At 29.8% G+C, this 17010-nt stretch overlaps 1 protein-coding gene across 3 annotated transcripts in view; it reads right to left on the bottom strand.

Annotated features, from left to right (window-relative positions):
• Nucleotides 1–601: 601 nt before the first annotated feature.
• Eaf_1 (ell-associated factor Eaf) overlaps nt 602–17010 on the bottom strand; it is a 32407-nt gene continuing 15998 nt past the window's right edge. For all 3 annotated transcript variants that reach the window (XM_011191483.3, XM_011191484.3, XM_011191486.3), the window contains exons 4-9: nt 6547–6685; nt 5808–5941; nt 5640–5727; nt 5156–5529; nt 4143–4441; nt 602–4069 (exon numbers count right to left, since the gene is read on the bottom strand). In XM_011191483.3, the coding sequence (XP_011189785.1) occupies nt 3680–4069; nt 4143–4441; nt 5156–5529; nt 5640–5727; nt 5808–5941; nt 6547–6685 (1424 nt within the window). In that variant the 3' untranslated portion in view covers nt 602–3679. The remainder of the gene's footprint in view (nt 4070–4142; nt 4442–5155; nt 5530–5639; nt 5728–5807; nt 5942–6546; nt 6686–17010) is intronic.

Consider the following 17010-nt stretch of genomic DNA (forward strand, 5'->3'; position numbering starts at 1 on the left):
AATATTATCAGCAATAATAACAATTGATCAATTGCAATAAATTTTATATGTGTATAATTATTTCACTTTAAAATAAATTCATTAATAATATATTTTTGCGCTACTTAAAAAAATTATGTAACAAAACAAATAATGTCTTTATGCGTTTATTGTAACAAATTACAAAATAATAATAATAATGATTAAAAGCAATTAATTATAAGCAATGCACATAAATGTATATATAATTAACGCTAATATTAAGTTAGTAAAATTTTTTATGAAATTTAAATTAAAATTTAATAATAATAGTACATAAAATTATAACAAGTCGAGCTGAGGATTTCATATATACGTGAGGGAAGTACATTATTTGCTATTCTTTCGTAGACATGGCTTTTTAAGTTGGCTGGCAAAGGGAGACATAAGCGGGAAAGCGTGTGTATGAAAAATTAAATTGAAATTGAATTGGATAAATTGGCTAAGACGACAAAGCAAAGGGTATAAATAAACAACAGTCTTTTTAATATTATTGTAGAAGAGTGCATGTATGTATGTATCAATTTTTGTTTTTTCACATGTTTGCTGCAATTTAATGCAAATTATATAAATATTTTTACAATTTCTTTTTTTTTATAGCATTTTTGTTGTGTTTAAATGTAACAGCGTTGTTGCTTTAAACTATTTTTATTTTATTTTATTTTACAACCTCTCTTCAGTTGAAATGGCAACATTTTTTTAGACATTTTGTATGCATTTATGCTTGTATATATATAAATGTGTGTGTATATGCATGTTCACTGTTGTGTATTGCTATTTCTTGTTGCTGTTAAATGAGCTATGAAATAATGAGTTATACATATAAACCAATAAATTATAAATTAAGCGCGAATAAAACATAATTAAAATTTAGATTTTTTTCTAGAAATAAATTATTGTTGTTTTTGTAATATTGTTTTTTTTTTTTTTTAATTTCAAATTCAAATTTAGTTTGTCAGAATTCTTTAACATTTATTTTATAAGTGCCCTACTGCTGGCAAGCTCTGCTAAAAAACTAAAAACTAAATTGTCAATGAGTTTCAAACCCAAAATTTTGGTGTTAAGTAAATTTCAAATTTTTAACTGCTGCTTTCAGGCAGGCAAAGTAAGGCTCCAAGTAGTCGATTCTACGCACCGCGATTTATTTTCCGTGAGTCAACTCACCAGCATTCAACAAAAATGATTGAAAAATATTATATTTTTTTTTACAACAAAAAAAAATAAAAGTTTGACAGTCCTTTTGTTACTTTGCTTTGACAGCTTTGAATTTACTTAAAATGATTTTTTTTAAGTTTCGATTTTTTTATAACAAATTTAAATTTAAATAAGAAAAAAGTTCGGAAAACATTTTTTCAGCTTATTGTTGTTGTTGTAACAAAATATTTTACTATTTCTGTAATTATGTAACGTTTTTTTAACGCATTCTAATTTCCTTTGAGCCACTAACCAGTTTTTTTTCCAAAGCGCATTTAATCTTCCATAACTAAATTTGATAAAAAAAAAATATTTTGCATATTCTATTATTATTATTTCTTTTTCAAATTGCTGCTTTTTTGCAAATTGTTTGAGTATATTTGAAATGTAATTTAATTCAAATAATAATTTATTTTAATTTAAAAAATATAAAACATTTCATTTAATAAATAAAAATAAAAAAAAAATATTTATATGCGAAAACAAATAACTGTAAAAATAATAAAATACACAAAAATTTTTCGCGCTTAATTTATGTAATTTCATATTATACTAAAAATTTCGAATTTTCAATATTTCATTAGAAAATTGTTATTTATTTGCAAAAAAAAATAGTTAATTTTAAAGGAAAATATTTTCTTAAAAAAATATCAAATTAAAAAAAAATTACTTCTTAGAGCTCTTTTTTTGTTAGAAATGAATTTAAACTGCTTCGAATTTGATTTTTTTTAAATTAATCAATTAATATTTAAAAAATATCACTTCTTGGAAATTAATTTATAATGCTACAAAATGTGATTTTTTCTAAACCAAAAAAAAAAAAAAATTAAAATTAAAATTTAAAAAATAACTTCTAAGACATTTTTTTGTTATGTTAAGTGAATTTTCTAAAAAAAATAATTTAAAAAGATCTATCCTAAGACCTTTTTGTTGAAAATGAATTTATATTTTTTTCTATAAAAATAGCAAAAAATAAAACAAAAATTAAAGAAAGTAATAAAATTAATAATAAAAAAATTTAAAATTTAAATTAAAAAAATCACTTCTTTGCCATCTTTGTTAAAAATTAATTTATATTGCTTTTTTCTAACAAAAACTATTTATGTATTTCCATAACAAAAATATTGAAAATTCGTAATTTTATAATAATTGTTGCAATTCATAAAGTTGCATTAATAAATAACAAAATTGCTTGCACTTTACAAAATCTCTTTCACATTATTTTTTTCTTTAAATTTCCTTTGTTTTACAATTTAAGTATGTAGATCATTTAAATGCACATGTTAATTTCCCATCATGTACAGCTTTTGTCTAACCACTAAATTACCCCTATTTTTGCCAGTATTTTGTGTTTTCGTATTTATAAATCTCTTAAACCTGCACAGTTACTGATTGCATATTAGCTTTTTACTGCTATGTTTACGTTTATTTTGGACTTATTTAAATGTTTCACATGGCGCATGCGCACAAAACATTTGTTTTTTTTTTGTTGTTGTTTGTGTAACTAAACTTATTTTGTATAAATTTAAATGAGCGAAAATATTATTAAATTTTTTGTTTTTGTTTTATATACTATATACAAATTGGCATTTTCATTCGTTTGTGTTACATTATTTTACTAAATTGTTGTTGTTGCTATTATTTTATTTTCATTTTAACATTGTTTTTCTAACGCTTTTGTACAACTTAATTTCATTTCTGCTGCGGGTTTCTACAATATTTATGCTGCAACACAGTGTTTGCCTTGTTTGTGTTGTCTTGTTTTTTAGACCTATTACAAACATGCATATATGTATGTAGTGTGCAGTGTTTGCTTTGCTAAGTTATTTTCACTTTAAATTTTACTAGTATTAAATTAACACTTCCTCAACACTCCCCTTCGCCCTCTAGTAGCTATATGCGCACTGCTTTTTAATTATTTAAATCAATAACCAAGCAACTTTGTGATGCCGCAACATTTGTATACTCTAGCAACATGTTGCTAAGAGTACAAGAGTTATGTTTATATTACAATTGCAAATAAATTCAGCATTTTCAGTTTCATATAGAATAAAAAAATAAGAGCGGAGAGTATATATGCACAGTTTTGCAAGCGTTGCGTGCAAACTTGAATTTCAGTTTAAAAGTATATATATACATATATACATATATATATATATATATAGTAATATTATTATTAATTTAAAAAAGAAACGCCTAAACAAAAAATTAGTTGCCTAAAGTAGAATAGAATGCATAACTAAAATATATATAAATCCGCTTAAAATACATACATACGTGTATGCAAGCAATTAAAAGCAAAAACAAAAAAAAAACTTTCATAATATTAGCAAACAAATATATGTCTACGTATGTTTTTGTTGTTACTATATTGTTGCTTGTGTATTTTTTTTTCTTGTATGTAGCGCGTGTGTGTGTGTGTGTAAATCTATAATATATAAATATATGTATATATATTCCACTATTACTAATCATCTTCATCGGATGAGTTCGATGATAATTGCAGATCGTTTTGCAGCAAATCACTTGTAAATGCACCATTGTTGTTGTTGTGGCTATTATTAGACGCATAACCAGATGAAGGCGCATTGCGATTGTAGTGTTGTTGTTGTTGTGGCTGTGCCGCAGCATTCATTGGCGGCAGCGCTGACATCAAATTTGGCAATTGATGCATTTGATGTTGCGCATGTGGCTGTTGTTGTTGTTGTTGCTGATGATGGTGATGCTGCTGCTGAGGATGATGATTACCAGCACCATCTTCTTCATCACTACTATCGCTGCCTGAGTCACTGCCACAATCGCTGCCGCTCGAATCTGAGCTAGAACTCGAACTGGAGGAGCTAAGACCGCGTATTTGCTGCAAAAAAAACCAAAACAAGATGATTGCAATTATTATTAATTTCATAAATTTCGAAAATCACAAAACTCACCTGTTCGAGTTGCGCCGCCGCACTAGCCATTGCGGCATCGCTATCGTGTGGCGATGACATGCCTGGCATATTGTGGTGTTGTTGTTGTTGTGTCTGATGATGTTGTTGTTGCAACATTTGATTGCCCATGGACATGTTGTTGCTGTTGTTGTGATAGCCACCAGCACCACCGCCATTCGACATATGCATTGAGGACGTTGAGTTTGTGGCGTACATGCGATTGTTGTTGGGTTGCTGTTGTTGTTGGTAAGGATTATGCCTATGCTGTTGTTGGTGTGTAAAGTTTTGTGGCGAGGCAGCTAAAATGAAAAATAATATAGAAAAAAATTAATTTAGAATTTAAAAATTTTGTAAAAAAAAAAAATTAAAATAAAATAAATTACTTTTTAATTAAAAAAAATCAAAAATTGAAAAAAAAAAAATTTAAATTCAAAAAATATTTTTAAATCTATGAAATTATTAAATATTTAGAAAAATTAGAACTTTTGAAAAAATAAAATAAATTTTAATTTTCAGAAAAAAATTTCAATCGAAAAATTTATATTTGAAAAATTTAAAATTCAAAAATTATTTATATATTTTTATATCTATGAAATTATTAAATATTTAGAAAAATTAAAAAATATAAAATTTATAAATTTAGAAAATTATTAATGAAAAATTAAAAATTTTGGGAAAACTAAAATACAATAAATTTTAATTTTGAAAAAAAAAAACGAAACAATTAAATATTTACATTTCGAATATTGAAAAAAAATTATTCAAAAAATAGTATAAAATAAATATAAAATCAAAAATTAAAATAAAAAAATAAAATAATAATTGGAAATAAAAAAACCAAAAATAAAAAATTGTAATTTTCAAAAGAATAAACAAAAATTAACATTTGGAAAAATTAAAACAAGTATTAAAAAATATTTTAAAACATAAACTATATTAAAAAAAATTAAATTAAAAAATAATTTCAAAACTAATCAAAAAGATAAATTAAAGAAAAAATGCAAAAAACATACTTCGTTGTTCCATACGATTGTGTTTCGTCTGTTTGCCATGACTCTGTGCTGACGCATTTGTGGCCGACGTCGCCGCCGCAGCGTTCAAATTGTTTTGCCGTTTCTGATTGTTGCGATGCGATTGCTTTGACTGTTTGGTCGGCGCAGGTTGATGTTGTTGCTGTTGCATTTGCATGTGATAATCGTGAGCTGAATTGTTATGACTCGACGCAGAAGATGATGAAGACATATTCGCCGTATCACCGCCACTGCCACCGTGCATATGACTATTGCCAGTGGCGGCGGCGGCCGCGGTCAGTCCGAATGTGCCATCATCGTCATCGAAGATCATTGGAATGCTGGGCAGCGTGGCTTGTGTATTATTTGCGTTCCAGCTGTAAAAAATATAAAAAAAAAAATTATTTAAAAAAAATATATAAATAATAAATTTAGCAAATAAATTGCACAACAACAATTAAAAGCGACAAAATTGTGTAATACTCACGCCGGCGCTGACTGTGGACTTTTGTGTATGGATGGCGGTGCAGACGGCGATGCGGATGCGGATGGCGAGTTTCTTGGCTTAAAATCAACTGCAAGAAATTGAAAGAGGAAATTGTTAGAAAATGTTTAAAATTAGTTACTTTATAATAATAATATTGCTTGTACTCACTTATATTATTTCGACGACTCCCTGTCGACACTTTCGTCTTCGATGTGATGCGCATCGTACTATTCTCTAGTTTTTGCTGCGGTGCTACATTCACGCTGGCAGCTATCGCACTTGGTTTGTTTGTCATCTCACTCCTGGAAAAGAATTAAAAAATTGATTTAGTAAATTGGAATTCTAAAAAATATGTTTTAATAATAATTTTTTAATTTGTATATTTTGATAATAAAAATAAAAATATGATTATTAAAGTTAAAATAACCGAAAAATATTAATGAAAAAATCTTAATACAGAAATTGTTTCAAATAAAATAAAAATATAACAAAAGCAATTAAATTTTTGTTTGCTAATTTTTTAATTTCAAATTTATAATAATAGTAAAATGAATAATAATAATATTTATATTGGAAATATATAATTTTGAAATAAATAGTAATAATTAATAATATTTATGTTAAAGTTTTTTGCGGAAGAATTTTGGAAATTACAATTCTCGAAATTCGAATTTCAATAATTATTCAAATTATTTAATTTAAAATCTTTAATATAATAGTAAAAATTTTCCACTTTGTTGATCATTTTGATTAACAATGTTTAAAAGTTAGGTTATGAAAAATTTATATTATTACTTAATTCTATATAATTCTTCTAAAGATTTTCCTTTTCTCAAACTATGAATTGAGGTTATAAAGAATATATGTTAGTTTGTATATTTTGACAATTGTTGTTTTTCGCACTTACCTCGTCTTTTTCACTTGAATATTATGATTTAATTTCTCGAATGTAATACCACCGGTTTTTCGATCGTAAATCAATAAACATTCTTTTGTGTATTTTCTGTGGTTTCCCTTATAAACTGTATGAGGCACACCGGAACTTACTGGAAAGAGAGGAAGAAAAAATAAAGTTACGTTAGAAATAAACTCGCAAAGGTATAGAATAATAATAATAATAAAATAAAATACGCTAAAATGTGGATACTTTTCTTAACATAAAATTTTCTTAATATAAAATACATAATAATTACACGAATATGTATTCATAACAGAATAACATATAGAATTTCAAGGATATTAATCATATACAAATATGACTATGACTCCACGACCGTGAGTTCTAAGTAATTGCAACGGACCCGAATCATTATAAGAGGTACAAGTTCTATCAACAGCACTCTAAAAAATATTTATACGGTTACAACAACAATAATTTATGAAAATAGCATTGCCAATTGTTTCAAAATATTTATAACCTAAAAAACCATTCATCACAATTCTTTCCCAATTATTTTAACGGTGTAACCTAAAAATATACACATTTAATCATGAAAAAAAGTATCTCCGGGTTTTTCACGTAAATACATATACCATAACTGTATTACTAATCAAAGCTTTTATTAACCCCACACAAATCGCTACATACAATATGTATAAAAAACAAAAACCAAACTACTTATTGCTGCAATAAATGAATAATGGTAATTTAGTCGGAAAAAATCTCGAGTGCATTTTCGCCGCGACGACAGGTTTCCTGGTGTGGCATAAATTATGCAACACCGAAAGGCAGCACTGTGCAAAAACACACCTCAAATATTGCAAGCACACGGTTAACCGAAAATAACCATAACATAGCAAGCAATAACAACAAAAGAAACAAAAAAAAATAGTGAATGGAAAAATCACCAAAAACAAAAAAAAAATACCAACAAACTGTTAAATGCATAAAAAGACTTTTGTAATGGAAGTGTAATGCAATATTGTAATAACAATAAAACCACAACGAAAAATCGCGAAATAAAGAACAGCACACAAAAATAAAACTGCATTAATGTGATAGTAGTTGCTTGTACTTATGTATGTTTGTGATTGTTGATTTTGGCGCTTATGAACCAACGAACATACATACATATATGTAGATAGAAATATTTCTTTATTTAATTTAAAAAAATATTTAAGGTTTAACGATTTTAATGTTATATTTTTAACATTTTAAATTTTTTATTAATTTTATATTATTATTTATATGTATATTACTGGTTAACCAAATAATTCACCACAAAATAACCGATATATTTTTTGTTTCCACGAAGCAAATTATTGTTGCACAGAAATTACTCATATACGAATTATGTTTGAATATAATTTATATTTATATTAAAATTGCAACATAAAATTATTTTTAAAACACAACATTTCCTTATGATATAAGGTTAGTATAGAGTATGTTGAAACTATAAACACTACAGTATTGCAAGTATGTAAATTTCTCAACTTGTATAATTAACTGATAACAGACTACACACTATTCACACGATAAGCAAGTGTAATGAAATTTATGGCACTATTGCAAATAATTATCGAGTTAAATAATGTAATAAAATGACACAATGTAACTATAATGCATTCATATATGATTTATGCATAACTGAGGCATTAAAATCACAATAACTTGTTTGTTTTCGATTTCTGAATTGAAGCTTTTATAAACCAGAGTTCATTTGAAAAATCTGCAAGTGGTTCCGGAACCAATATTCAAACTTTTTAGATTTAGAATATATTAATTTATTATTACTTTATTATAATTATTATTAATTTTATATACATACATATGTACACATTGGTTTACACACACGAACTTTACTTTAATAATTTTCTTTTTTTGTTATAAACAAAAATCACGAAAAATTCCACAATACAGCTTTTTTATATTTCTTTAACGCACTGAATAACGGTTAATAAAAAAGTTAATTTCTAAATTTATAATCATAAAATTACTAAGAAAACCCGCACACACACCACATTATGCCAACCAGGCATCGTAACACAGCACATCACTCAACAAAAGTCTGGCTTTCATAGCACAAACAGAGCAATCAAAGTATCAAGCTTTTACACCAACTATTCATTAATCTTTGCATCTAGCTGTGTCGCTGTCAGCTGCTGAAATTATGTACATACATACATACATATGTATAAGCTTTTTATAGCTTCAAATTTTCCATTTGTTCATTCGTCAGCGCTTTGGTTAGTTATTAAAAGCCAAGTCATCTCAAGGCCGAAAAATTATTGCACTTTTGTTTTGGTCGCCACACTCAAAGAGCAGCAGTATATTGTTAAAGTAACGAAATCAAAAAAAAAGTAATCCAAAAAAATAAAAAACATCAAATTAAAAACAGCTATCTTACAGCATTAAATCAGCGAATGTGTTGGTTCGCTGGGGTTAACGTCAGAGTCAGCGTTCGCGTCCGCGTCCACGTCCGCGATACCAACTTCCAACTCCAACGTCATCGTCATCGTCAACGTTGCTTGCGCACATTCACATTTTCAGTTTCACGGCTGTGTGTGCACTTTGCGCCGCGCTCGTAAACTGGTCCGGTTCGGGGCCATTAACGTAGGCACAATTATGTGCATATGCATATAAATACAATACATAGTATATATGTATGTATGTGATCTCATATAAATTCAACGCATCGGAATGTAACGCCAGGAAGGCACAAACACTTGGAAGTGTCTTTAAAATAACCAGATGTGTATGCGATGCGTGCATACGCGCAAATCACACACCAGCAACAGAGATAGCAGCGATACGATTTCATTTTTGTTTTATTTTGGCAGCTCAAACCTCACCACACCACACACACCCTCGTACGTACACCCCTTTCAACAACAATTCATTAGCAAGTCAAGTCGCCGGCGCTTTTAGATTGCCCAATGATTTCTCGACGACTTTGTTTTCAACCATTGTTGCCTTGCTGCCACACACCCCTTACACCCTGCACCACCCACCTCAATTGGCAAATGCGAACAATGGCAAGAGCAATCAGCGTCCAAGCAATATTGTTGACAAGAAAGACGTCGCCGCCGCTACCTCATTCAAGTACACAACAACTTCAAGTAATTTTGTTGTTGATAGTGGAAAACATGTCCCATGTAAGAGGCACGCTTCAGTGCATTTCGCAGCATACGCTGCGTTGGTATGAAAAGTTGATTACTTATTATTTTGCTTGCTATTGGTGGTGCATCTTTTAAATAAGCTCATACCTTTGCTCGATCGCATAAATATTTTCTTTCTTTTGTTTTTTGAGTTTAAGAATTTTAATTAATTTAGCTATTTAAAATACGCGTTCACAAACAGTAAAGTAAGTATTTAGTTAATTGGTAAAATATTTATAGCATTTCCGATAGTAATTGCTGCATCAATAACATTTCGTGAGAATTCAAATGTATTAATTGAATATATAATTTATTGTTGTACAGGTTATATGGCAACACTCTTAATTTAAATTATATTCAATACATTTCCGATTACTTGTCATACAATGCATTTAAATTTTAAACAATTTAACCGACACAAAAATATTTAAATGTTCTTGAAATTTACATGGAGGATGTAAGTGAACAGAAGTTATCGAACGTTATTAGTTATCGATTGCATTTGAATGCATTTAGAATGAGTTTACATGTTCGATTAGTTACATTTATATTATTTTAATATACTAAATTTGAAATTAATATGCATATTATAAACACTATTATTCACTATTATTCGCAGTTTCTTAATAATATATGTGCATCAATATTAGGTCATATCATAACGAAAACGTGTCTCTGAATAAAATTTGCAATTTTAATCAAATACTTATTTACGAGTGTGTCGCATGCAAAGATAAAAACTACTTCTTTCTTCTTATGCTATTTTTATTATTTCGCCATCGATCGATTTGTGATAGCTGTTTTTGTCATACCACTTCTAACTGGCAAACACGTGTCGATATGGCTTTCTTGTAGACTATTACTCTACATTCAAGTGGCAAAAAATAGATATGAAATAAAAGCAATAAAAAGAAAGTTATTATAATGAAATCAGAGCAGGAGTCTTGAAAACCACTTCTATACAACATTTTTAACAGTTTCGCCTGTTCCGGTTTTACACATTGTACACACACGGCTGTAGACCTGTTTGCAACATACATACGTACATATGTATAAACAAACAAACGAACATGTAGAGTACGTCAGTTATTAATTCGAACCGCACGTCACACTTCCGCCGTTCGCTCACCAACGTTTGGTGGCAAGCAAACCACGTCAGGCAACCAACCAACCAGCAAGCCAGCCAACAAACCAAAGACAGTTGGCTTTCACAAGAAACGTACGACCTTGAGCGGGCGCGTGTCTGCTGCGTTTGTAGTGAACGAGTTAGAGCAGCAACAGCAGCAGCTGTAACTCTACGACAAGCAACACAGCGGGGCTAGTCGTAGCGACAAACAGCCTGTCTTGCCGGTAGCCAAAACATTCACTTCTGCTTTACGGACATACGGCGACTGTTGCTCAGGTTACTTGCCGTTGTTGCTGGTTTTTCCCCTCGTCCTCATTTGCTTCATCTACCGAAGCAACCTTTCAACCTCTGTTTTATACTACAGTCTGTGCGGTGTGATTGTGTGTTGTTTTTTTCTTATTTTTTTGTCTATTTGCTTTTGGCATCTGGTTTTGTGATTTTCGCTGATTCTGACTCCGACTCCGACCGTTGGTGTGTAGTAGCATTTTGGAAAGTTCGTGCGCCAAGCAGCCGGCTTAACCAGCTGTTGCTATGATTTCTACATCAATAATTTTGTTTTTGTAGCTACTACTTGACCAGGAGTAACCTGTTCTTTAACACATTTGTGTAATACGAATGCATAGCAACGCAAACACAATTGTTGCTGCAACGATTTTTTCAATTTTATATTATTTTTGTATTAATGAAATATTTACTTTTTTTTTACTTTGTGAGCAACACGCCAGTGAGGTCTTTTTAAGAGGCTTTTTTTAATTTCTAAAACAAAAAACAAATATCAACACAGAAATTATAAAATTTTCCAAAGGTGACTCCTGTCAAAATGATCGATTACATGTATAAAAAACCGAAAAAATTAAGCTTAAAAGCACTTCATGCAGCTATATCCAATCCATACCATAACACAACTTATCCGTTGGCTGTTGAATTATTTTTTTAATTTTTTTCTTGTATATTTGTACAAAATCACCACCAAGCATCAACAAGTGAACAGCATGTACTCGCTCCAATGGACAGTTTCACCAGCGCGCTTACAGCCCAACTTCACGAAAACCGTTGCTTTTTGTTGGCATCCGTAATCCGATTTGCTATGCCATGGCCATTTAATTGCACACCAAATATCTACACGTTGCCTGTTCGCTTTTTCGATTTTATTCATTGTCCACTCACTGTAATGGCATGCCGTAGCATAGCATAGCATGGCATGACGTGGAATATGTATTGGTCGACTAGTGGGCATTGGCCGATAGGTCGCGTTGGTTAATGGCCTTTTGTTAATGCCGTTAACCATCTGTAGTTGTGAGTGGAAATCGTAATAAAAAATGTAAAACAGGAATATAACAACAACAGCAAAAATTTGCTCAAAAATTGTAGTCATGCTTTGAAATTATTTCTTTAGATTACTTTCGGCACATAGTAAACAACATAAACACCATTTTCTACCCAATTTTCTTATCCCGTAAATACATCAGGCCATTGGCCGTACACATAAAGCTAGAAGCTATTGAATTTTTATCATTTGCGCTTGTTGTCGTTGCTGTTTTTTTAATAATTTATGTATATGTTTCGCAAACTTTAAGTTAACTTTTGAACGAGATTACTTTACAATTCAGCACAGCAAAATTAATTGTATTTGGCATGCGATTTAAACTTTAATAGTCGGTTCATTTTATTTTTTAATATATTTATTTTTAATATAAATTCCTTGCAAACTTTCTTGTTAAGCGCAACCAGCGCAATTAATTAACTACGTTTCTTGGCAAAGTCGCTTTGTTGTGCCGTTTTTTCTTTATTCGTAAGCCTGCGGACATTCTCAGCTAAATAAATATCAAAAACAGCATTGAAAGGCACCCTATTAAGTTTGCTTTGTAATTTAATTTATTTCGCAATTTGTCTGCCATATCGTATGACCGCGTGTATTAGTATGCCGCTTTTGAGCTCATTTTAATTGCTTACTATTCACTCACTTAACGCCGCAAGAGCAAGAAATGCGTGCACGTTTAGCATCTGCTTATCTAGATTGTGCCGACTACGCGCACAATAAGCATTATATTTGGTTTTGTATTTTTTTGCACAATCATTTAAAGGCATAAATTAAAATGTGCTAACAAAAATTCAAATAATCAAACTAACGAATTTAAATATTGTGAATATTGTGTTGAGCAGTGCAAATGTTATCGAAAGTCGATAATTATTAAATATGTAAGTATGCAAAAGTAGATTGCTTTCTGTAATACGTAGTTTTGTATAATTAATTGTCGCAATATTTGCTGCTGCAATTAAAAATTTATACTAATTAATACAGTAATTAAAAATATAGATTACCCTAAAAGATTACTTAATGTAACGCTTGATTAGTAGAGTACAATAAATTTGCATTTTAAATGGAAAGTGGAAAAGCGAGTAGCAAGCGCACATCAGCGTGCGATTTTGATTTCCACCACACAAACAAAACCAACAAGTAGTAGTATTCTATTGTTTATAATTGCAAATGTAAAACGTGCCCCATTACCAATTTAAAACGTGCTGCCCCAACGTTACGACACACATCCGTACATATGTACGGACAATCGAGCAAGCAGACAATTATTGCTAGCATTGCTCAGCTGATAGTGTATATAGAAATGCATCTATTAACATATTTACAAGTACTTTGTTGCAATCGCACAAGCTCATACACATCTGTAAATATGTACAAATGTATGTATATATGAGTGTATGTCTGTATGTTGTCACTCGTTTAAGTGCAAAAACTATGGTGGAGGGCAGGAAAATAGTTACAAATGCACAAACGCGGAATTGTGCTAATTTGTCTGTGCAGCTGATGCATTTTTCCGCAGAGAACACGTGTTGCAGCGTTATGTGAATGTTTTCATTGAGCGGAAAACATTGTAACGAAATGGAAAAAACTGATAATGTGTATTTTTGCGAAAATGAGAAGAAAGTTAGTTTGCATGAGTTAGATTATGTTAGAACACATAATTTGTTGAAGGTTGCGACATACATAGTTGATTTGTAATTTGGAGTAAAGCCTCTCAACGGAGATTCCAAAAGAATATGGAAACTATTTTGAAGGTGACAACATTAATTGAGACGAATTAATAAATATTTTTCTCAAAAAACGTAAATTCACGCTATTTTTTAACACACATCATATAAGCTTTTGGAACAGTGCGATTTCTAAGTATAAAGCAGTTTCAGCCAAACTCTAAATTTCAGTGTATATATTCTATTTACGGAAATGCAACTATTCAAAATGGAAGAATTTAAGATTGATTCTCAAACAAACCTTTTATTCAACACCTTATTGTAATCTCTAGAACCGTATTACAATCTCTACAACCTTGACACCTTATTTATTGAATGAATCCAAAAATTCTTATAATACCTTTAACAAGGCTGTTTTTAAAGCACGCTCATTTAACTGATTCATATTCTGGGTATCACCACTCACAGCTTGTACACCGCACTTATAGAAAGATGAAATATTTTTTTACGGTAAACATATATTAGTTATGAAACAACATGTACGTACGTAGTCATGCATATGTGAGCCCATAGTTATTTCCCCTCGTAAAACACATGTAATTACCTTAAAAGTTGAAATAAATCGTGCATTTCACACATTGCCATTGGCGTCTAATTGTTTTTCATGCAATTCTGTTGACAGTTGTTCCTACGTATATATGTACGTCAATGCAACACGTGTGCCGTATAAGCGGCTTACTGAAAGAGAGGTGTAAATACACAGATGTGTTGTGTTTTGTTCGTGGGTGAATGAGAAGCGTGAGGTGAAGACGTCAACAGCAGCAGCAGCAGCAAACAACAGTTGTAGTATTTCTTATTATTTTTTTTTTTGTGATGTGAGAAAATAACTTGCATGCATACGTTTTGTCGATACTCAATTTATTTATATTTATTGTTTTTGTAGTTGAACATGCGAACCTTTAGTGAACGCACTCAACACCGCACCACCACCACACCGCACATTTGCTTTTGACTTTGGTATTAGAGCCGCGCCGCACACATAAATACACACAGTCACACTCGGCTGGAAAACGTGAGTTCAATAAAACTCGGCACAAATTTCATTTCAAAGTTGCCATGTACTTTGTTATTGAATAGTGAGTTTTTATTGTATTATTTATTTTTTTACTGAGTTTTATATGTATGTTAATATGCATGTGTCTGGCTGTGTTGTGTTGTTTTGCAAAGAGTTTCTAATAGTTTTTACTATGCTTGTGATTTCATTTGTACCATTAGCAGGAAATTGATTTGTTGTTGCATACATTTGTACACATATATTTATTGTTTTCTGCTCTTACTTGCCGTTATTTAATAAAATATATATTGTATTTGTATGTAAGTACATTTGTACAATCAGTTCAAGCATTATTATCGAACAGCTGTGAAATGCGTCAGCAGCACACACACACCCATTATAATATAGAATAGTACGCGGTGGTACCCCACCTACTCTCATAGACTCATGCTCTGCGCTATCTACGCTCTGAGCTTTCGCTGTCATCCATCGTCTTTTCGTTGATTTTGTGTAGGTGTGTGCGCTACTAAGTGTGTCGACAGTCTGGGCCACAGAGCATGGACGCCAAGAACAATCTGTGTGTGTTGACACAAATTCTGAATGTACATTCTAATTAAATTATCTGCAAACTATTTAGTTGTTGCTAATAGCTGTTTTTGGTGTTGTTGCGGTTGTTTCGCTTGTTTTAATAATTATTTTAACGCTCGAGTGAAACTCATCGAATTAAGTGCGCATACTTCACTGGCAGTTGGAGATTTTCTACGAATTTGAAGTAATTTTTGCCAAGGGAATTTTGTTGTTTAGGAAGTAATTTAATTTGCAGTTAACAATTATTATAAAAAATAAATAGAAATATGTAAATAAAATAATATCTCTAACAAAGACACATGTAAAATGGGTGTAGCGTGAATACAAGTGTTTAAAACTCAAATTATAAAATTTTCAAAAAATTAAAATTTTCGAAAAATTAAAATTTTCAAATACAAAAACTAATATTAAATAAACGAATAAAAACATTTTTTCACAAAAAAAAATATAAATTTTTCAAAAAAAAAATGTAAATTATAATTAAAAAAATTATAATAATTTAAAAAAAATAGTACTTTTTCAAAAAAAATTATAATATTTTTATATATAATATAAATTTTTTACAAAAAAATATTTTTTATAAAAAAAATTCAAATTATAATTAAAAAAAATTATACTAATTTAAAAAATAGTAATTTTTCAAAAAAAATTATAATATTTTTTAAATAAATATTAATTTTTTTACAGGAAATAATCAAATCAGTATTTTTAAAGCTATAACTTAACCCAGTATGAAATTTTAGTAACAATTTCTAACCATATGGCAATATTTTTTCAAAATTCAATAAGATCATAACCTTCTTTACACTTCTTTAAGTTCAATTCGATCTCTCTTCTTGACATTAGTCACAAACAATTTTTTTTTTTCCAAAAATATAACTTCATTGTGAGTAATAAGAAGAAATTTTACTGCGGTCGGAACTTGTATATACGACAACGCCACTGAGAGTCACTGACGCGATTTATCGTTACAAAAACAAAAACTTACAACAGTTAGCTAATCTAACTCTGATATGTATTTGAAAAAAGACGTCAAGACATTTTAATAATTATTTCAAAACTAGTAAGTGTTCCAATATTTTCATTATTTTTATCCACCAATTAAATTCGCTAATAAACACATATGTACATTCAAACATATATATATTTCTTTGAATAATAAAACAGCTAATATGATATGCACAGCTAAAACAAAATTTGAATTTTCTACAAAAACAAAAAATAATTTGCCATTTTAATTAAATGCTTTCATTGGAAAAAAATGTGTGCGCACACAACGGCATATAAAACAATTTCACTCATTTCATAAGCAAACACACAGCCTTTAACCCGCTGAATGGCATTCTACTATTTGCATTATTAATTTCCTATTTTAAACTAATTTCACAAAATTTCTTTCACTTCACCTGCATTATACACATGCCCACAGCACACATCATATAATATTGTAAAAGAGCCGCCGAGTGCGTGCTGCATGCAGCTTTATGTCAGCAACATGTCAGCGCACAAATATCATT

Source organism: Zeugodacus cucurbitae, chromosome 6, assembly GCF_028554725.1.
Source record: "Zeugodacus cucurbitae isolate PBARC_wt_2022May chromosome 6, idZeuCucr1.2, whole genome shotgun sequence".
Taxonomy (NCBI): domain Eukaryota; kingdom Metazoa; phylum Arthropoda; class Insecta; order Diptera; family Tephritidae; genus Zeugodacus; species Zeugodacus cucurbitae.